Genomic DNA, 24,325 nt, shown 5'->3' with positions numbered 1-24,325 from the left:
AAAGTATATACAGTTGGAGGGGATACAGCATTGTGTAAACAGAGCTATGTCACATTGTGTCTGTACTGTACAGGCTGCAATATTGTACAGTACTGCAGCCTACTCTCTTGACTTCAACACTGGAGGAATGTGACAGCTTTGCTACAGACTTGTCAACAAGACTGTGTGATAACATAAGGTACATTGCCTGGGTAAGATGATCCACAAATATTGAACTAGCAGATGAATAAAGGCACCAAACATAAACCCATTTGGTTCATGTGACACTCGGCACACCCACTGTTGTACCTGAAGACAGTCAGTGCTCCAGTGCTATTAAGCCAATAACAAGACAAACACAGCAATGTGCTAACAGAGGGGGTATAAAATACATTGCAGACCAGTTCCTTCCTGAAGTTCGCACACACACACACACACACACACACACACACACACACACACACACACACACACACACACACACACACACACACACACACACACACACACACACACACACACACACACACACACACACACACACACACACACACACACACACACACACACACACACACACACACACACACACACACACACACACACACACGTCGCTCAAAAATCTGAAAAACTAACTAAAAATCTAAAATGACACAGATGCTTTCCTGGGTGGGTAAAAGGAAGGAAAAGTTAAAAGGTTCAGTGTTTTTAGGAGCATATCAAATTCACCACTAAAAGTGAGCTCTTAAAAGAACAAAATCCCACCTGTGTGAACTGTGAAGTGAGATCTTATCATAAATCATCTCCTTCCGGCCAATCAGAATTTGCGTCCTCATCCTTCGTCTTCAATGTTTGTTTTAAGCAATTTTTGTGTTTACACGAACGCTCAAAAAGTTTGTGCACATACACCAAAAGCTGGTGTAAAGACACAGGAGGGGCTATTGCCCCTCAAAACCATATTGAGGTTTTATTAAGAGTTTTGTTTCTCAAAAAACAGCCTCCAGTTAGTTTTACTATGGAAAGTCAGTTACTGTTGCTATTGTATATTCAGACTGTCTGCTTGTTCAGAGATAAGGCAGCATACTGTATCACATTGACCTGCTCACAAATGCTTACAAAAGACTAATTTTGTGACACAAAGCCTCTGGTGTGAAAACTATTTAAATGTTAAAAGTGTTAATAAAGGGTAAGAGGATTAAAAAAAAAATTAAGTTATTTGAGATGATTCCATTAGACAAAAAGGAATCAAAATATTCTCATGCATAAAGACTCTCTTATTATATTATACATGCTCCACTTTAGTCACCAACATACAGTATGTCTGCTAGTTAAACAAGCAAAGGATTAGATCTCGGACCTGAACTAGCTTCCAGGTTACCTCTAGCTATTTTAATAGCTATGCCTCATGGTCTTGTAAAGCACAACTGAAACAGCTATTTATAACGACTCTTTATAACAGCCATTCTGGGTTACACACCGGCATTCCGAAGCTTGCCTATTCCGAAGCATCACCATTTCGATATGCCACATTACTAACCCTGTCCTATAGCCCTAACCCTCATAGACCAGTCCCCAGATGGGGGGAAAAAAGTACTTAATGTGTTGTTTCTATATGATTGTTATGTGCTGAATCCATTTCTGCCGTATGCCGAGTGATATGAGTCACTGTTTTGTCAGAAATTAAGTAATTAGCACAATTAATCACTAATACTTGAAATTGGCTGATAAACTTAATTTATTGTTTCTACATGATTTTTATGTGCTGAATCAATTTCTGCTGTATGCTGAGTGCTACGAGTCACCGTTTTGTCAGAAATTGAGTAATTTGCATTTAGTATTTTTTGAAAGTTCAATGTAACCCACTGTAACTGTCAAAGGAGTGAGAGCAGCACTTCTTTGATGTATGGCTATTGGCTACCCTTAGATGTTCTGACGATTTGAATTGACGTGTCTTCGAGGTCTAATTCTCACTCTGCGAATGGCAGGAGTCACCAGAACGTCATGGCTCCTGAGAAGCACAACATCCGGATGTGTGGCTGGAGTCTCCACCAGAGCACTGGGCTGAGGGTTCCAGTTTTTTGGAATAACACTTTCTCGATGGACAGCAAGAATCTCCAGCAGAGCCCCAGGGCTGGTTCCCAGCCTGATTCACTGTGTTCCGTGATTTGTTTTGTCAAGCAAAGTGACAAAACAAATCATAGAACACAGAAAATTACACTGGATTACTCTGGAGCCCTGAGGCTCACAGGGCTTTTATAAGATTTATTTATCAAAATTTCTATTTCCAGTTTTTTTGTGATTCATTATGCTAATTACTCAATTTCTAACAAAACGGTGACTGGTATGGTATCACTCGGCATTTGGCAGAAATGGACTCAGCACATCAAAATCATATAGAAACAACACATTAAGTACTATTCCTCAAGAATGCCTACAGGCTTAATTAAGGCTTTTGGCATTACAGGACCGGTCTATAACCCCACGTAGTTGGAATGGCAGTGCATCAGCCACTCTGTCCCCGCCATTCTGGGTCACAGCAAATGCAACTTAATGATGATTTGTGAAAGATGGCAGGTTTTCACAATGGCATACAACAAGCTGGTGAGGAAGGCTAGCTCTGTAGTGGACACTATAGTGGAGAACCCCACCCAACCCCTCTATGATGAGCTAGTAAAGGTGAAGTGCATATTCAGACCTCTACGATTCAGCCACAGACTCATCCTTTCTTGACACAACATAAAATGCCTTGACCGGACCTTTGTGTCAGTAGTGAGTAGACATTAGTTAGGCTCCACAAACAAGATTATCTGACTTTTGACTACTGACTCCTGCATGGACTCTGGCAATGTACTGTACATCCTACAGTATAGTAGTCCATGTGCAAGTGCAAACCTTTACAGATGGCTGTTCTTGTGTTAACACAGTCTTTGCAGAACATGTTACATCAACATTTCACTGGTGGTAATTGTCTGAGAGTGAGTGACAAAACAAGACAGATTCTTTATGCGCGAGTCAACATGAGCGGCCTACCTTTGGGGGTCTATATGTGGTCTCTGGATGGCTGATTTGAGGACAAGGGCATCGGGCCGGACGGCCTGCTGTGGGGAAGTCTTTGGGCTGTTGTCTGAGTCGCCGCTCTCGTCGTCAACCTCTCCCATAGCTTTAACGTAGCTACTGCTACGCATCCGCCGACATGGGATCTCATCGTCCTTCTCCCCTGGATACCCACTCCACTCATCCTGAGGCACCTGTCGGTTGGAGAAACTCTGTCAGACACTACGATCTGTGTACAACTTTGTATGCGCACTCCCTAGAGGCCATGGAAAAACCTTTGCCCTGCATTTTATCCTCAGAGATGCTATGAGTGATCTGGCTCTGCATTTCAACAAAATGAAGATAATTGTTGATAAAAATAAAAATAAAAAAACAGGTTTATACAGTATTACTCCTAAACATTTTGTTCAAACATCACAAACACTCCTATCTGTGGAAAAAGTGCCCCGAGGGGCACTTTTTCTAGTTTTTAGTATTTGTTCGTTGTATGACATATATAGACTATAGGGCTTAAATGGCTAACATTTCAAGATACTCTGTGTGTGTGTGTGTGTGTGTGTGTGTGTGTGTGTGTGTGTGTGTGTGTGTGTGTGTGTGTGTGTGCGTGCGTGCGTGCGTGCGTAGATGAACTATGGATATGCCTTTATATTAAGAAACAAAGTATCACCCTTTCACAGCACAATAGCAATAATAACAGCTGTGATTTGCAAGTACAATATCCAAGACAGATGTATTTGTGTAGCATATTTCATATACAAAAGGCATAAAAGGGCTTTTTAACGAGAAATATAGAATTGGGGGAATTGTATCCTCAAATACAATGGTCAGCAAGAAGTGCTTTGTCCCAAACAAAGCTGGTTCAATCCCAGGTTTTCGTTTAGCCTATATGGTTCACATGCATTACACTGGACCCTTCCATACTCAAAAACTGCAAACATATATAAAAGAAATGCATTAAATCTGTAAATAGCCCCTATAGTATTTATTCAGCACTTGTTAATCTACATAATTATACAAATTAAATACCCCCCCCCCCCCAACATAATCTGTACATTTCTCATTGCTAATGAAGTTGTTTTTTGCCTGTACTATTAACAACTTTATCTTGTTTTTGAGTGGTGCAACCACTCCTACAACCAGCAATGTCCGTGTGTTGTTCATGTGTCCGTGTGACATTAATGAGCACGAGTATCACTAGTACCAGTAGGGGCGCTGTTGTGCCAGAAACGGAGAGAGAGAGAGAGAGAGAGAGAGAGTGCTGGAGGGGGGGGGGGGGGGGAGTTGCAACACTCAGTTCACACGGGTGTGATTTTTTATTACAAAAATAAGATATTGTATTCTTGGCTTACGGAACATGTACCACCAATGTTTCACTGCTTGTACCTGTATGAGGGAGTGATAAATAAAACCCTCTTGAATCTTGAATCTACTACTGTACAGTATATTGTCTCTGTCGGGTGTACAGTGTACACCTCAAACTGTTACCTTTAAAGGAATCAAATAAAGAAAGTTTTGAGCTTGTTTGCCACATTTGATGCTTTTGCGTGACGCTGTATTATGATCAAGTAGGGCATTCATTTACTATAAAACGGATCATTTTCAGCTCAGCTTTCTCTTTCATTTCATGTCACACCGTCGCTTCCATCTCTGGCCCCGTTATGTTGCCTATTTTATGTGACTGTTCAGCACTGACCAATATAATGATATCAGATTCTCACCAGAATGTCACAAAAATTGTGATGACTCAAATGAGGGCAGTAATTATTTGCAGTATGTGCAGTAAACAAAGCCAGAGTTGGGGTGACATCATCATCAATAACCAATTAGAGCTGAATGTCAGCTGTGTACTTTTTCTTTTAAGCTATTACATCTCTGTGGGGTGTACATTTGAGGGGGGGATTACATTACATCCCATTACATTAGATACATTAGATAATTGACACTGGGTGAAAAAATGGGTTACAAAATCGTGGGACAAAAAATTAGAGAATGAAAGGCGCATAGTTAATGAAACTGGCATGAACTCCCACACTGAATTATGAATGAGGGACTGACTGACAAAGGAGCCCTGAAATATTTGTAAAAATGTGATTAACTATGCAGTATTGAATACAATGTTGGAGGCAAATGGCAGGAAGTGCGTAGGTTCGGGTTGTAGCCATAGCAACTGGAGACGAACATCAGATATGATGACATGCATCAGCAAAGCTGTTAGAATATTGTATGAAGATATACAGTATATACAGTAGCAGAGCTGTGCTATCTATACCCAACTAGAAATGCAATCTGACGAGCTGCCAACTTGTGCTTCGCACACAAGTTGTCCATGAATGGCCTACTTGTGCGTGAGCATCAACCAAGTTATTGAAACATCTGAGTTCTACAGATACAGATACAGTTGCAGTCTATATAAATCCCATTCCAGATATCAACTACAACGGGTTCTAAATGTTTTAAGTGTCCTAAGTTTGAAACTCAAATTGGTTACGTCATCCACATTATGTCATCCACATATGACATAACTATGTGTGTTTATGTAAAAAGGGTCGTTCCTGATTGGCCGAGGGACAACACCGACATATGCCCCTCTGCCAATCAGGGATTGGCTGATGACGTAACTATGTATGTAAAAACGGTGGTTCCTAAAACGGTGGTTCCTGATTGGCTGAGGATGTCACCAAAATGTCACAATCCCTGGTTGGCTTGGCCAAGGGTGTCACCGACATATGCAGCCGAATACAGTACTTGCGCCGCTCTGCTCGCACAAGTAATAACAACAACAGTGCTTAATTAAGGGATTGTGTACTAATTACATGGTTCTGTGTAAACGGTTCCAAATATATAAAAAAAAGCTTCTTGTGTAGCAAAAGACTGTACAAGTGAGCTTAATTAGGTTCTGCAGTGATAAAAAGTACATTGAGTTGAATCCCGGTAAGGGAATTACTTTTAATATCCTTGATGATGATTAAACTCAAACCAGCTTAATTACATTAATCTTGACATAAATGAGGATAACAGTGGATACGTTGACATGTCAAATTAGCCACTGGGCCTGAATCAATGCCACTGGCAGACACAGGGTGGCTTACACTTCCAGGAGACGGTGATTTACGAGTGCATGCAACGTTACATATAGTACTACTGTACTACATTACATGTTTGAGCCCTACGGTGCAGTATTGATCAGGCATGCAGCAGTGTAAAGTAGAACATTGTGTAGCTGTACCAGCAGTCCCAGTGGACAGTCACAGCTACAGCACTCAGAACAATAACAGCCCCAGGGCTTACAGGCTCTCCCTCGTGCTGCCATGTTACTCACTTCAACCAATCGCAGGGCTCTCCCTGGTTATGTATCCTCAACAGTCCCATGGTTCCTATCACACAGAGCACCTGGGTCGCTAGCAATGTTTGCGAGCCTGGAGGGTAACACTTACTCTACCTCTCCTGCTCGCACTATCTACGGACCACATCCGGCTCTGTGAGGAGAGCGCAGCATTGTATTCCCCAACATCAAGTCCTGGATCAATAGGGGACGGCAAAGCCCTGTTGAACAGGAGCATGAGGGCTTTCATGGCAGGGCGCCAAAGCTCTTCAGAAGGACATGAAGAAAGAGGTGGAGGCGGCCGAGGACAGCTACAGTATGAGGACAGAGGGAGACCTACAGCAGTGGTTCTTTCATGTCAAGGACTCCCAAATTGACATTTATTAGCCTGTGGACCCCCATTTGAAAAGCTATGCCAAGGACCACCATGAGAGCAGTGATTCTCAACCATTTTAAATTTAATTTCAAGGACCCCGTTTGACATGCATTAGGCTACCCCCATTTAATGGAATTTCTATCTCTAGAACCCCAATATTTTATATATATGAATCCTGTAGCCTGCATGGGTTTGCGTCCCGCTGCTGCAACTATTTTTTCCCAACAACTAGTATTTTTTGGTCGATAAAGTATAGTATTAGACCACGACGGAGGTGTACCGTCTCTAGTGAACTTGAGCCATGAGACACCACCGAGCATGCAAGTTGCCGTGTCGAACGTTGTGAAGTTCGCTAGAGCCGACCCGATATGGATATAATAGTAAATTATTACACCGAAAAAACTACTTTCTGGCCTTGACAGCTCATACATCCAAACAGAAAAGTCCCATTTGATTGCATTAAATCACTTTGCTACTCGATCTGCCATTCACTTTATGCATGCGCATACCCTCTATAGTGTACCTCTCTCCCTCTCTACATTGGTTCACAGTAGCATTTGGGGAACCTTGCTAGCGTCTTTATGTTCAAATGCAGTAGGGCTATTAATTGGCCACGATTATAATTAGCACTGTAATTGGCACTGAATGATTTGCCTGTGACTGTGGCTGTGGGTGCCATGTTTTATCTGATTGGTAACAGAAGGCAGTCAAGGTCTCAGCAATGGCAAGCCTGGTAAGGCAACATGGTAATTAGCTGGCCTGCTTGTGTCATCTTCGTTCAAAGCCCCGTTAGCAAAGATGTCATGAACATAAGTCTGCCGATTGTGCACTTTTCCTCTCTCACCACCTGGGACGTTACAGTGAGAACAGAGCACCAATGCCCAGGGGAATTATAGCCATGTTCCTAAATTACAGACAGAAAGAAAGTCATGCGAGCCCAATTACTATACAGTTATGAGCTGGACCAGAGGCAATCCTGGGTTACTATATGAGACAGCATTCACTAGGAAAAACAAACATGTGTCAGTCAGTGCAGGAGACACGGCATACAGTATAGGCATGGCACAGACAAAACTAACTGTTGCACATTCATGAGACTATGTTGAAAACCCTTTTTATTCATGTGCAGGAATGGCTATAACCCCCCCCAGACAAATACTGTGGAACTGTTGGTTCAATAATGTTTTTTGTCACACACCTTGGGCCCTATTTAGAAAATGCATGGCACAAGGTGGCACAAGAACTAAAGCACAAGGCCCAAGTGCCTTGGGGGGTCTGTCCAACTCCAATTTAGCTAGTTAGATAGCAGATAATCCTGCCACAAACCACAAAGTAAGGTGCAAGGTGCAAAAGCGTCACTGAAAATTAGTCATGGGTGTGTTCTGGGAGTGCCAATTCCATTTAAGAGTCAGGTGCACCTAGCCTGACACAACTTTCATTTCGTTTCACTTCATTATTCCGCATAGAGTAATAAAAGGAACTGAACCGGAGCGACAGCCCCGCCTTTCTGCATTTTTTCGTTTTGGGCACCAGAATTTGGTGCCCAAAATGCGGAAGTGCAAACGAGCGCTCAATGTTAAACCCCAGCTGCAAGTGGTTTACTGGTTTCAGACTGAAAGCCCTTCCCATATAGTTTCTGGGATGGGCGTTGCCAAAGCGATTGGACCAACCAATCAAAATAGTAGCAAAGCAGATGACGTCATTGACAATGTGGCCCGTTGCTAACCAAACAAACATGGCCAACGAGCGCTACTAGCATGTAAACAAACACGGTAAAATATGTCGGATGATGTTTCTAAAAACCTGTCTGTAAAGAAACTATTTATCATGGGGCGATTTAATAGCCAGATCGATACGGTCGCAATTACCACAGTGGGGGCAGCCATGTTTGTTATTTGACATCATCGACAACGGCACTGAGCCACAGTATCAGATTCACCAGACCTGATTCGCCAGAAGAACATATTTTTAATGGCCGTGGCTAGCGATTCAGGGGCTGGAGCCAGGCTACGGTGCACTGGCATAGCAGATTCAGCAATTTGGAGAAGTGTCTGAGGAAATGGATCTGCTCATGCATGATGTGGAAGCACGACAATATATACAAGAGCAGTATACTGTATATAATGAGATACAATGATGTCAGCACACACAGGACAAACATCAAGTACAGTAGAAACAAGAGGTGGACCACCCTCTGTGGCCATGCTGCTGCTGACATGGGCAGAAAAAGAATCACACATGATATATTTTTACACATGGATGGAGCCCACATACCAAATAGTACAAAAAATGTTTACTTTATTTATGCGACTGACGTTTCGATCCCGTGGATCTAGCTCCACACCATCGAACGCTGTCAGAAGAATAAATCAATACGTATTTTTTTGTACCTTTGGAGTGCGCGCTCCATCCAATCTCATCCAAGTCTCTTTAGCCTAGCACCCACCTGTCGATGTGCGTATTCTACGCCCCCTCTCTCAAGAGTGATAGGTTGGCATCAACTATAAACATATTAGCATTCTCAGTTACTGTATGGTCTTTATCGCCTATTAAAGGTGGCTCTGTACGTCGGAACCCCGAAATGGATATGAAATAGTTGGGCAGAGACAGATAGAAGAGAATACCAGAAGGCTTATGGATTCTTGAAATTGTAACAAGATTAGACGTCTTTGAACATATTAGCAACTAGAACTGCACTCTGTCGAGTGCCTACTTGCGCGTGTTGCACACTGCGCAAGCCGCAAGTACTGTCGACCGCTACAAACTTTCAAATCTCAGCCTCTCTGTGAAGTAACGGTTTCAATATTGAGTTATTAGGTTTAGCGTTGTGTTACGTACCTAGTTTTGGAGGTACAAAAATAGTATTTCAATAGTATCCAGTATCCAACTATTTCCTGGGAGCATGACACCAATTTCTCGCCACGAAAGTCTGCTATATTGAGTCTACATTTTAACTCAGGAAATTCTCTTCTACATTTCTCACAGCGGTAATTTCCATTCTTAAGGTCAACAATCTTGTCCTTGCAGTTCTCATGGGGACATTCCTGAATGAATAACAACCAATTAAGGTTGTTTTATGGCTGTGTATGACGTTGTAGTAGACCAGGTGGTATAAAGCACAATTAAACAATCAGATGCAGCTATAGCACATATAGCATTGGATAATCTAATGAACATAATGAAGTGATCTCTCTGTCCCATTCTGACGTGCACACAGCACGCAAGAGTGAGAGAGAGAGACGGACAGATATAGCCTGCAGAGTGCAAAGGGGTCTGCTGACCTATTGACCCTCAAGAATGGTCAGTATGGTACATTCTGACTGAGACAGCATCAAGTGATACACACACACTGCCCATGCTGGCAGAATTTACATGTATGACTGGGAACTGTCCAATTCCAAGCCCTGGCCTTCATGTACTTCTATACAAGAAAGTACCCATTCAAATGTCTTGTTTCCCTACAGACTCAGAGACTCAGTCCCACAGGATACATACAGTATGTATCATAATAAAGCCTGTTGTGCCATAATATGGATTTCCATTCAGTTGGATTAAGTGTCATCTCCACAGATCACACCCTGACTTTGGTTATGTCATATTGTTTGAATGTTCCACTCAGTCATAAAATCATTCATTCACAATTCCTTGATCAATGTATTGGAAATATGACATTCACTTTACAATGCATGTAATTATTGCAGATTTTGTGTTATGTGAAATCTAAAGCCATAATAAGTGCATGCGTACACCCTTTCCCAAAATGAACTTCAAAGAGACTTTGCCTCACAACAACTTCTGGGAATGCATATTGAAAGGACCTTGCGTCACAAGACATCTCAATGTCTGCAACTTGCAATGAGAGTGAGCGCCATATGGTAACTGAGCCATGCATTGCACAACGAACAGAGCTATATAATGAGGAGGCAGATGAAGCCAGCCAGGAATCTGGGAACGAGGGGATCCGGAGGGATTCAGAGGAAAAGACGGATGACGGAGGGAGAGTAGAGGGACAAGGAACCAGAGAGAAGGATGAGGGTCTTGGACTCTTGGCCACATCGCTGCACAGACCAACCCCCGCTGCTCTGACCCGAGCGTCCCAGGCAATCCCAGGCAATCCAAGGCACTACGACCAGAGGCTCTGGGGTTACCCAGATTATCCAACCCCCTGCCGCCTGCCTGCCACGTTATTCCTCTCTCCATCAGAAGACCGACGAACACCCAAGTCTGTCTCTCTCTCTCTCAAAGCTCTCAACAAACAAACACTCAGGAAAGTGAACCATTACATCAAGTTTCTAAGTTCATGGCAAAGAGCATTATCTATCATATAATTTCAATATCATTTGATTTGTTTCTTAAATTCTATTTGAATCCTGCATTAACTCTTTAATTATTGTGATCCATTTTATTGAGTTTGTCTAGCTTAGGTGTGGAAATAAATTGATTCATTTAAAAAAAAAAAGTCTGATCTTTGCTCAAGATTTGAAGTTACTGGTTTTTGACACATGCAAAGTAAGAAAGGCTATGTAATGGAAAAGATCTCTTACCTTCAGATTCCATAGATTTATTGAGATAAAATAATAATTGATTATTTTATATTCTTTTTAATTATATTATTATTATAACCACTAATAAGTGGTTTAAACTTAAGGGCTAAATACAAATTAATCATGTGCTTATTCCTAAACTCATTTAACTGGTGCCCCTTCTAAAATTCAGGTAGATTTTGACTCTTAATTTTGAAAACTTATAATTCAGATTTTTGAATAATTATTTCATAATTATTAATTCCACTGATATAAAATCTACAGGATTAAATATATAATTACTACAACGTAATGAAGATATGTACCAATGCCAGGGTATAACTGTATCTCAATGGTGACATAATAAAGATATGTTTCAGTGTCGGGTGGAATAAAGGAAATGTATATGTAATTTGTAAGTTGATTAGCAGTATACTGTGGTTACTTGGGTCGTTTGATGCGTATGCCGTGGCTGCGTATGATGTGATGAAGATATGTACCAATGCCAGGGTATAACTGGCTCTCGATGGTGACGTAATAATCATATGTTTCAGTGTCGGGTGGATTAAAGGTAATGCCCCTATGTATACATGTATGTAATCTGACACCAATGCCATATGAAGCACAAATTAATCATTACGTCATATGTTGCTAAGGGACATACGCATCGGCGCACCGGACAAAAAACATTACTTGCACGCTCTGCTTGCATAATGTAGGCTATGTATTGAAATAAACGACATCTCTCTCTCTCTCTCTGTAAAGAAACAGCAGTGACTACTTTTCAAAATTCCAATACAAAGAATCCCTTCCCACACATTTCTGTGATTTGCCACTGCCGTGGTACCCTTCTGGCTCACCTACAGTACCAATGAGGAGCCACCCACCAGGATGATGTACTGTAGTGCCTCTGCCCTATACTCAACAACAGGACCCGCTGACAGGCGTAATCCCAGCCCGTAGGAGTCGCTTGGCCTCCCTCCTGCCTGACTCCATCCCTTCAACAAGGCAACATGTTTCATTCCCTAAACATTTAGCTTTTAACTGTTGGCCTGCCCTGTGACTGCTTCCACTCTTTCAAATGTCTATCAATAAAAAACATATGGTCTGGATATGAACAGCATGTATTGGACGTACAAGCCCCAGATCTTGTGATGCCTAGCTTGTAGATCACTGTATTACTGAGTTATTTGTGTACTTGTAGCCTTCCTTCTATCTTTCAAGAGACTGACGTTCTCCTCTCACCTCTCACATTACTAATTGCGACCGCAGGTCACAGTTAACTATGAAATCGTGCATTTCCCGTCAGTTGTTTCGTTGGTTGGTCACCCCAGGCCTGACCATATATGGGAATGCCCTCATATATGGTGACATCATCAGGGATGAAGTTCCCTGATGTCATCAATATTAAGCCCGTCACGCCCCATATATGGTCATGCCTCGTGACATCACGTGATGTCATCAATATTAAGCCCATATATGGAGATCCCTGATGTCATCAATATTGGCCAGCAAACCATTAGATCTCCATACAGTATATGGAGCTGATCTGTTCTGACATTCCATATGTTGATCCTTCCCCATCCATCCTTCCTCTGTCTCCATTTTGACTGATACCTGTCCATTTAAACTCTAGATGGGCCTGCCCCAAAGTTATTAGTGCAGCCGGCGAAAACTAGAGTTCTCAACAGGCCCAAAAATTAAGGCCCGGCCCTACCAGGGCCCTCATCAAACCCTGTACACTCAAGACACCCTTAGATCTCCATATATGGAGCTGACCTGTTCTGACATTCCATATGTTGATCTGACCTCATCAAACCCTCTACACTCAAGACACGCTCCATATGGCCAGTACAGAATTAATTCCATAATGTTGATCTGACACCCCATGCCAAAGTGCCAGCGCTCGCCCAGCAGTCTGCTGTCACCCAGGCAGATGCATGCACACGACCTCGCCCTTTAGGGTGAGTGAGATCGCTTCTCGCCCTAAGGCGTCTTACTGGTAGTGGTTAGTATTACTAATATTAATCTACTGTAGAGTGGGAATCTAATTCCATCTATTATTATAAATTTGAGAAAATTCCACGCCCACAATGCAAATGTATTTGTCTCCATGGAGTGTACAAATGTAAACTTTCAAATCTCAGCCTCTCTGTAAAACATTGAAATTAAATAGTCGGGTTATAACTGGCTGTCAATGGTGACGTAATTACGATATGTTTCAGTATTGGTTGGGTATCAGGTAAGTCATAAGTTTAAAGTACTATACTGTGGTAGGCTGGCTTTTTTACGTGCATATGCTTGGTAGGTATATATACTGATGTTGACTTAATTAAGATATGTTTCAATGTCGGGTTATAACTGGCTGTCGATGGTGACGTAATTAGGATATGTTTCAGTGTCGGGTGAATTAAAGGTAATGTCTGTATGTATACATGTATGTAATCTGAAACCTATCTTTATTATACGTCACCATCAAAAGCCAGTTATATCCCGGCATTGATACATATCTTAATGACGTCACCATTTATACCTAACAAACATATACACGTGCATTCGTACCAGCACGACCACACTACTTGCACGCTCTGCTTGCGCAAGTAATAACAAGGCAGGCAGACAGAATTAAGTGGGCTTGAGCCCCACAAGGAGTGAGCCGACAGGTTGAGCAAGTACCCACGCAGAGGTGGCTCTTTATTCCGATAGTAATCATTTTGTCAGCTCATTGTTTGTTTCATTACTTCCAATTCCACTTGTGTATGCTAACCCTACCTCCTTGTGATTGGATAAAACCTGAAAAAAGTATTTTCTGGAGAGACAGGGAGACCCCTACAACTAAACAAACACTCCACAGCAATGATTCCTATCAGAATATATAGAGATATTTAATACCTAAAAATCACTTACACTTTAATGCATTGATAGTGGAATTGTTACAGATTCTGAAATTTCAGCTTAAATCTGCTTCAGGTGCTTGAAACTACTACTGCCAACGTGTGTTGGTCACATATACAATGCAACCTACAGGTATGGACTCATAACTAATGCAAGGCCTGCAGGGTCCAAGTTTTGACAGCTTATTCATTACAATTACAAGGTGCACGCAAGTCAGCCAGCCAGATGTTGAAACGTGCCCCTTGGACAGAGACGCAGACCATTAGCCTAATCTGTCTCCATAACTTTGCACGCACGCACGCACGCACGCACACGCACACGCACACGCACACACACACACACACACACACACACACACACACACACACACACACACACACACACACACACACACACACACACACACACACACACACACACACACACACACACACACACACACGTAACTGAGAATTTACAAATGGAACCATTTGGCTACATTTATTTACATTCCCATGAACATTATACCGTGGGCGTGTGTGCGTGCGTGCGTCATGCTCTCTAAGCACAGAGTGGCTGGGGTGTTTGAGCCCAAGAGACATCATTTGTTTCAATGGCTGCTGTATATCACTGGGGGTGGACATACTGTACATGAGCTTGACCTTCAGATGTGTTGCAGTGGATATACTGAAATGGAGACGTCAGGTTGAGAGACAGGGTCTAGAGCAGTGGTTCTCATGTACAAGGACCCCCAGATTGATATTTATTTGGCTGCGGAGAGCCTTTGGAAAAAAATGGTGCCACTATAAGAGAAGATATTTGTTGTTTAAAATGTTCATAATTATTCAAATAGGGCTTATAATAAAGCAAAAGCACCACACGCACATAACACTGTGTCTGGATCAGATAATTTAGAACTACCCGTGGTGCCCTCCAGAGAACTATAAGTTGGAGAAACTGAAAGACCAGTTTGAAAGTGCACCAATTGCCAGAGTTGGCAACAACTGAGGAGGCTGATGTGTGCAAGCCTTCAGACGGGTGAGCATCTGTCCCTGATCAGGCTAGCCTGGTAAACCACCCCGCTCGCGGAATTCACTTTCCATTGTGATTTACCAGGCTAATCGCAGGCCACATCCTCAAGGGAGGGGGGGGGGGACCTGTCAGTGGGGAGTGTTGGCTGGAGGAGTAGGACTAAGGCCCTATACGTAGTAGGACTAAGGCCCTATACGTCCTCTCCGGGGGTGGGGGGTACTACCTGTCAGTGGGGAGTGTTGGCTGGGAGGAGGAGTAGGACTAAGGCCCTATACGTCCTCTCTGGGAGGGGGGGGGGGGGGTCTACTACCTGTGAGTGGGGAGTGTTGGCTGATGAATGAATATCAACATCCTAATACATCCTGATACTGGGGGGTCAAATTATGACAGGCAATTCCTGCTGAAAAATATGACCCCCCCAGTCAAAAAACATAATTGGTTGATCACGGCACTACATCTTTAAAGTTTTCAACCTCTCCCTCAAGTTGTCCTCTATCGTGCTGGCCAAAAACTCCAAGGTAACATGTCTGAATGACTGGAGACCTGGTACCCTCACAGTCAGTAAGGAGACCTGGTACCCTCACAGTCAGTAAGGAGACCTGGTACCCTCACAGTCAGTAAGGAGACCTGGTACCCTCACAGTCAGTAAGGAGACCTGGTACCCTCACAGTCAGTAAGGAGACCCGGTACCCTCACAGTCAGTAAGGAGACCCGGTACCCTCACAGTCAGTAAGGCGACCCGGTACCCTCACAGTCAGTAAGGAGACCTGGTACCCTCACAGTCAGTAAGGAGACCTGGTAACCTCACAGTCAGTAAGGGACTGCACGTTTGTTCTATCCTGCCTGCCACACGCGACACATGATGGCAAAACATTAATATACATCACAGAGGAGCTAAAATGGACCACACACACACACACACACACACACACACACACACACACACACGGCAATGCCTGTTCTGCCTCTGACAGCTGAAGAGATGCAGCCCCCTCCCGTGGTTCTACATCAGTATCATCAAAATAAATAATAATAATTAATATCTCAAACTTATATAGTGCTTTTCTGAGTACCCAAAGACACTTTACATGGGGGGAAAGAGGAAGCAAAAAAAACTAAAGGCTATAAGTAATAAAATCATTGAAAACAGTAGAAAGAGTTATAGGGAAAGCAATATTGAAGAGGTGGGTTTTTGAGGGCGTTTTTGAAGGTTTGGAGGGTGGGGGCATCTCTGAGCATTTTGGGGAGTGCATTCCACAGGGTTGGGGCAGCAACGGCAAAAGTTCTGTCGCTGCATGTGTGGTATTTGGTCTTGGGGACCTCAAGAAGGTTTGCGTCACCAGACCTGAGGGAGTGGGAGGGGACATGATCATCAAGAGCATCCTGATGAGCCCATCGTTTGTTTATATCCCATAACACACTGCATATAGTTGGGTGTCTAACAACAGCTGCGCAACAGCTGATTGAGTAGAATAATTGTATCCTACATGTATGTTATTGTTATTTCAAAGGGGGTAATCCTGCTGTGCCTGTGTTAAAGCTGAAATCCATAACTTTATTGTCCTACCCAGGATCTACCTACCCTGGTCTCTTGAATGAGGGACCAGATTTTACCACTCTGGCGTCCCCGCCTGGTGAAAGGAGACATTGCACTATGAGATTATTGCAGTGTTACTTGTCAAGCAGCAGGTGTTCTACCTGACATCAGGGTCTAAAGTAGGCTATGTAACGGAAGAATATGGAGAGTAGCTACCTCCAACCACTGCACATGTAATAATAGTAATATTGTATTAAAAGAAGTTTGAGATTGCAGCTTCAATGTATACATACTGAAATGAAACAGCTGCACACATAGTTACTTACTGTACCTACTACCTAACTATCGATAGCTAAAGTGTGGACTGGGAGGCCATATCATTAGTAGAAAGTAGCAGGGGTACCAGTGTAAAGTGGAGTGGGGAAAAGGAGTACCACGGTGAGGTGGCGAGCTGGGTTTCATCGACTAGGCTGAATATATTATCAGCGAATGGGTTGCTGGTAGCCTCTGTCCCAGCCTTACTCATCTGCGAAGAGAAAAGCCTGGTCACAACCTAAGGCAGAGACGGTATCGGTGGAAGTGTCGGTAACGATATTTTTCAACCAATCACAACACTTGTTTCATTCATGGAGAATGTAAACAGATTCGTAAAGTGTCAACGTCATTTCCTTGAGCTGTACTTCCGCCAAAATCCTGCAACTTCCGCCCTCTACAATGTATAGGTTGCCCAGCGTGGGTTGCAGGTGGATTCAATCATGCCATCAGCTTACGTATGTCTGATCAGACATACTGTACGTATATTTTATAGTTTGGTTCTCAATTAAAAAAAGAAAATCCCCATAACAGCATTAATTTTGATTTCGAATTCAGCGAGACTGAGTGCCTGCCCCTCCCTCTTGAACATAGACACAGCAAGTCAGCAAGCCACCACAGTTAACACCAACACGCACCCTTTAAACATTGCAGCATCAGCATCTTCCTGACCTGGCTTGAGCCTTGAGTGTTTGCCCTAAAGCCTCAACATTATTTATCACCGTTGTGAAATTAAATCACCATTAACCACTTATGCCCTACACTTACATGACTGGGGTCCCCCAGCATTTCAGAATATTGGTCTGCTCATTTTTTCCTTCTACAACAAAAATATACAGTGAAAATAGCCAATCTACATGCTCACAAAAGGTTGCTGTACAGGGGAAAACAAAAACAAATATATACAGCTATAGCTACCACACAGAACAACTACAGCAAGAATACAAAGTACAAACAGTGAAAACAACTGAGACACATCACAGAAAAGCAACAGCGTCACAGTGAAACAAAACATATACAAGGACCGAAGAAACTCAAGCGGGGTTAAAAGCCAAGGTATAAAGGTGGGTCTTTAGGCGAGATTTTAAAGTCTCGATGGAAGGGGCCAATTTGACGTGGGAGGGGAGTGCGTTACATAATTTGGGGGCTACAACAGAAAAGGCTCGGTCGCCTCTGGACTTTAAGCGGGTCTTCTTTGTGACCCTACGATTAAGCTGGCCCTCAGACCGCATTGACCTTGGAGTATAGACCTCAATAAGGTCAGACAGATATAGAGGAGCCTGACCATTAATAGATTTAAAGACAAACAATAGAATTTTTAAATCAACTCTAAAGCGGACAGGGAGACAGTGAAGGGAGGCCAAAACAGGTGTGATATGCTCACGCCTGCGAGTACCTGTGAGTAGACGTGCGGCAGAGTTCGCGACTAGCTGGAGTCGAGCAAGGGAGACTTGATTTAAACCAACATAAAGTGCATTACAGTAGTCCAACCGTGTAGAAATAAAGGCATGGATAACCCGCTCAAAATCGCTAAAGGATAGCTATACATTATGAGCTTGTAGATCTGCTATTATTGCAGAATAGAGACCATGTGCTTCTTAAACCTCTCAATACGGTGCTCGGGTGTAAAGTGAGTAAAGTCAACCACGGCAGTGTCTAGGCCGGGGTTCAAACACACCACGGTGCATCCAGCTCTACTGCATATGATTACGAACACAACTGGCAATGTTTGGGGGAGGGAAGCCAAGCAGGGAGGGCTTGTTACTGTGCCAGTGAACCCTACAGGCTGGGGTGATGCCTGTTAGTGGGGGGTGTTGAAAATGGGAGCAGTAGGATCTAGGATGGGGCACTGTGCGTCCTCCCGACGGGGCCTCCTCACTGGCAGGTGTGCTAGTAGGATACAATAGTAGTGGCACTGGGGATATGGGGAGGTAATTGGCATAATGACTAAATTGGGAGAAATGGGTACAAATAATTGGCAACTCAAAATGAGGAAGAAAAACCCATCTCAATACAAACAGCCTAATTCCCGTAAGCTAGTTGGTTCCTTTGTCAGGCAACTTATGGAAATAAATATAAAAATGCATTACTACAGAGGTTTAACTCATTTAGTCTCAGATTGAAAGAAGAAAAAAAAAAAATATATATATATATATAATAGGAATAAGAATTACAATTAAAAAGATAGGCTGTTTATGCTGCCAGAGCTAGAGAGCAAAACAACAAACAAAACAAATAAATAGTAAAAATGAATGGCTAGCTACTTTTTGGCAAGGTCTAGTTGTTTTAATATTATGCATGTTCCAGCGTTGGCATAAATGTCCTCTCTTTTTGTGCCTCTGTCCAGAGTTTGCCTCTGGTCTAGACAACAACTACAGGGCCCGGCCAACAATCTGGACTGTTAGTTCACTCTGGACCCTGAAGATAATATGAGAGGGCCCAGAGGGGTGCCCTTTTTATGCTAACCTGCCCCCCAAAAATGTCTGTGCACAGTCTGTCCATGAGAAATGTTATGCTCTGTACTACAAAAGACAATAAATAGTCCGCTGGACTGTTTTTCTTTGTGTATGTCTGCCCTTGTTTAAAACATTACAAAATGGTTCAATGGTGTCTGGTAATGAGCCAAACAGAAACTGGCATCATGAGTAATCTATCTAAATTATTTCACCAATAAATGAAAAGCCTGGTCACAACCTAAGGCAGAGACGGTATCGGTGGAAGTGTCGGTAACGATATTTTTTCAACCAATCACAACACTTGTTTCATTCATGGAGAATGTAAACAGATTCGTAAACTGTCAACGTCATTTCCTTGAGCTGTACTCCCGCCAAAATCCTGCAACTTCCGCCCAAAAAAAAGATACCCTCTACATTGTCTACAATGTATAGGTTGCCCAGCGTGGGTTGCAGGTGGATTCAATCATGGCCATTCAGCTTACGTATGTCTGAGCAGACATACTGTACGTATATTTTATAGTTTGGTTCTCAATTAAAAAAAGAAAATCCCCATAACAGCATTTGATTTTGAATTCAGCGAGACTGAGTGCCTGCCCCTCCCTCTTGAACATAGACACAGCAAGTCAGCAAGCCACCACAGTTAACATCAACACGCACCCTTTAAACATTGCGGCATCAGCATCTTCCTGACCTGGCTGCCTTGAGTGTTTGCCCTAAAGCCTCAACATTATTTATCACCGTTGTGAAATTAAATCACCATTAACCACTTATGCCCTACACTTACATGACTGGGGTCCCCCAGCGTTTCAGAATATTGGTCTGCTCATTTTTTCCTTCTACAACAAAAATATACAGTGAAAATAGCCAATCTACATGCTCACAAAAGGTTGCTGTACAGGGGTTCAATGGTGTCTGGTAATGAGCCAAACAGAATCTGGCATCATGAGTAATCTATCTAAATTATTTCACCAATAAATGAGAAACCAATATGGATTATGTCTTCAATATTCTACAGTTTTTTTGGATACAGCATATTATGCCTTTGGCGATTAGAAAGAAAAATGCATACAATAATAATGTGTAACTTGAAAAGTGTACTCCTCTGAGCCCGCAAATTATGAAGGTCAATCATTTATGTACACACACACACACACACACACACACACACACACACACACACATACTGTACACAGAGCACACGTTACAGTGCAACCATGGCACAGCACAGACAGACAGACAGACAGACAGACAGACAGACAGACAGACAGACAGACAGACAGACAGACAGACAGACAGACAGACAGACAGACAGACAGGGTATGAGTTATGCCTGTTCAAAGTGCTCGTTATCGCTGGTTGCAGTTATATTTATTTTACAAATGTTCACATACGGTACAAACTTCTCTTCAACTGGGATTTCAGATAATGGTATACACTATAGATTGTGTGTAGAACGTTTCACGCAAATTGCTCAAAAATACAGGCAGAAAATCAGGTTTAAGTGTTTTTCGAACTGCTCAAATTGGCAGAAAATCTTAGGGTGGAGATTACTGGTCAAAGTGACAGATGTGTTCCCCATGAGTCAAGGCAGAAAACAGACTGCACGGTTAAGCCAGAACTGCAATTTCTGGCGGAAGAAGAGAAAAAAACTGACAGATAAAATAAGGGACCAAAAATCCCTTTGGGGCTTTGTCACTTAACTATAATTATATAAGGCAACATAATGATCAGATAGTTGTAAATCATTCCACTATGTCAACCCATTGGAAACAAACTCTGAAGTCCCAGTGCTTATAAGGATCTGAGGACAGAGGCCACACAAAGCTGACGGTGTAATTTGTTGTTATTCTAGCCTTCAGCCTCTTTTAGTACCTCCTCTAAGCCGAAACTGATTCAAAACAGAACGTAACTTTCTTCCAGACACCAAGCCAGTGAGCATTCCTCCTTGCATTGGAGTTACAGGCTATTATTCTCAGTGTCTTCCCCCGTGACATTGATTCACTCAATTGATCTCAACATCTTAATAGACAATAGCTCCCTGCGGTGACCACACAAAAGGGATCCCAGATAAAATATATTGGCTTCTCACACGCATGGACACTGTAATTATCCTCCAAAGAGCAAAAACGATGGCTGAATACAATAGCTTTCACTGGGATTTCTAATCAATACATCAATGATTGCATTTAACCCAGGAGAGCCTCTGGTGATCAATGGAATTGATCTCATATTGTTTATTATTATATTTCAAGAAGCATACTGCTCAGATTTGCAAATGAAACCTATTCACTCCTTTGTCCCTTTTGCATTCGCCGTCCTTGTTGGCGTCTTGGCGATATAGTACGAACATCTCGCAAAGCCCAGCACAAACGTCTCGCAAAGTCCTGCCTCAACTAGTGTGATCGACCTACCAGAGAAGAATAGAACCGATGCCTTCAGAGCTCAGTGCCTTCTCCTCAGGCCGTTTTTTTATTTTTAGATTATCGGGATCCGTAAGCCCCTCCAAATTGCCATTTGTCAGGTTCCATCAAGGAGTCATCTGAAACTCTCAGCCCAAATCTGGGACCATTTGGTCAATCGCTCCCTGAGTTATTCCCTGGCCACTTTTCCTGCGGACAGGCACTTTTTTTGACTATTTTTACATTATTTATTATTCTATGCTCCGATTCACACATACTGGGTATGATCTATGATGATTACATATGGGCAGAAGTATATTATATACAGTATACCTATTGTACCATAAAAAGGCCACACAAGCCAAATCATTCTAGGGGAAAAATATAAATGAAATCAATGCAATCCACACTCACCTGCAGGTAGTGACAGGTCCGTAGTGAGGGCTTCAGGTCCATGTGCATCAGCGGCTTCTCCAGGTTGAGCGAGGACTTCCTGTAGGCCTCCTTGGCCTGGCTGACCGTGAGAGTGGACCAGGAGCTCCTCTTCATGAACTTCCCCTCGGGCGCCATGGCCACGCTCTCGCAGGCCGAGCACTTGACATCGTTGTTGCTCTTGGATGTCTTGAGCGACAGGTCTCCGAAGTGGTGGTGGTGGTGGTGAGGGTAGTGGTGGCCGTGCATGGTAGCGTCCGGGTAGCAGTGCTCCGCGGCGGGGTGCCGCGACATGAGGCTGGGCGTGCGGTACGTGCTGTCGCTGTCCAGGTTGTCGTCAGAGCTCCAGAAGCCCGCCGAGCGGTGCCTGCTGCGCTCCTTGCTCTTGCTCCGCTTGCTGCTGCCGTGCTTGGAGGATTGGTGGCTGTGGTGGCCGTGGTAGCTCCCTCCTCCTCCTCCTCCACCCTCGCCTTTGGTGCCGTTCATCTTGGACGAGCCCTCCAGGGAATGGGACTTGGTGAAGAGCTTCTGGACGGAATGGACGAGGTGACGTATGCGCCCGGGGCTCTCGCTGCGCTGCTCGGTGGTGGTGGAGGTGCGCTGGTACTGCAGCGTGTGGAAGCCGTCACGGTGCAGCGGCAGCTGCTTCTCGAACTGGTCCATCAGCGTGGCGGGGAGGCGGTTGCTCTTGGTGCTGGCGTGGTGGGAGGAAGCGGCGGCAGCAGCGATGGCGGGGGAGGTGGCGGAGGCTGTGATGGCGGCACAGTCGTCCCGCATGGCGGGGTCGTAGTACTGCGAGCTGTAGTGCATTCGGGGGAAGGTGCTGGAGATGTGGTCGGGGGGCGCGGCCGGCTGCATCATGCCCGGTGGCATCATCATGCAGTCCGAGTTGATGGAGCTGCGCGGCGAGTAGCGGTGGTGGAAGTCCACGGGGCAGCTCTCCGTGGGACTGAGCAGGTAGGAGTGGCGGGGGTCATGGTGGGCGTCGTAGTGGGCATGGTGGGGGTCGTAGTCCAAACCGTGGGGCGAAGGGATCTGGTGGTGGGAACGGCTGCCCGATAAGCCCTTCATGTTCCTGGCTGGAGAGAGCCGGCTGCCTTCATTGAAGTCTTGAGATGGGGACCAAGAAGTTGAAGGCTTCGGGTCTGGAGAAAAAGAGATAGAAGAGGAGAAATTAGTGGAGATATTAGTGGCATTTTTGCAAGTCACTATGTTCCACGCCCAGTTTCAGAACAGTAGTTTCCGGTAGGAGACTCTCGGAGACATTAGCATATTTCAGCCATTCATCCAATTATTGGCTCAGGAATGCAACAAAAACAAAAACATCTCCATGACATCTCCATGAATTCAAGGACTTCTTGGAGTGTGTAAATTATAGAAAATAAGTAATGTTTTGGGTGAACTTAAACTATTCTGCGGTTATGACCCCCCATGTCTATCAAATATCAAGGTTATGGGTCAAACTAAGTAGCACTGTCCTTTTGAAAACTGTAGATTACATACTGTACAATTTCACCAGCATGCTGGAAATGAGGTGTACAGTACTGTATACCCCTGTATACAGCCCCTGTATGTACTGTATGTATTGTGGGATCTCAGTAGGAATACCCCGTTATAGTGAGCGCGTTGCCATGGTGACCAGCCACGCTGTCTGTCGCAACACACGTCAGAGCGTGAGAAGGCTAATCGGGCAGGTGATAGGCCAGTTGTATTTGCCGAATCTCATACTAGGCCAGACGGAAATCATGCCGCGAGCAATCACTGCCAGCCGTGCAACATTTGGCTGTGTATAAAAGCCGCTCTGACTCTGAGCGCAGCAGCAGCTGGTTCACAACGAACTGAAAGAGACACGCCTCACCAGAGACTTCGGGTGGTAACAGAACAGACAGAGACATGCCTCACCAGAGACTTCGGGTGGTAACAGAACAGACAGAGGCACGCCTCACCAGAGACTTCGGGTGGTAAGCGACACGCATGTCCTCATCGCCACTCTATCTGACAGGCTTCTAGGATCGGAGCCGGACACGGA

General features: G+C 43.8%; 1 protein-coding gene across 1 annotated transcript in view; it reads right to left on the bottom strand.

The window, feature by feature from the left end:
- Positions 1–23,382, bottom strand: part of LOC308334009 (disks large-associated protein 2-like) — a gene marked incomplete at its 3' end in the record, with an annotated part of 64,853 nt that extends 41,471 nt beyond the window's left edge. The window contains exons 1-2 of the mRNA XM_080790574.1: positions 22,279–23,382; positions 3,010–3,227 (exon numbers count right to left, since the gene is read on the bottom strand). Of these exons, the coding sequence (XP_080646700.1) occupies positions 3,010–3,227; positions 22,279–23,367 (1,307 nt within the window). The 5' untranslated portion in view covers positions 23,368–23,382. The remainder of the gene's footprint in view (positions 1–3,009; positions 3,228–22,278) is intronic.
- Between the last annotated feature and the right edge of the window lie 943 nt (positions 23,383–24,325).

The sequence above is a fragment of the Protomyctophum bolini genome (genome assembly GCF_963924005.1).
Source record: "Protomyctophum bolini genome assembly, chromosome: 19".
NCBI classification, from domain to species: Eukaryota; Metazoa; Chordata; class Actinopteri; order Myctophiformes; family Myctophidae; genus Protomyctophum; species Protomyctophum bolini.
Note: the sequence above shows the minus strand (reverse complement) of the source record. Positions and strands in the feature narration are given on the sequence as shown.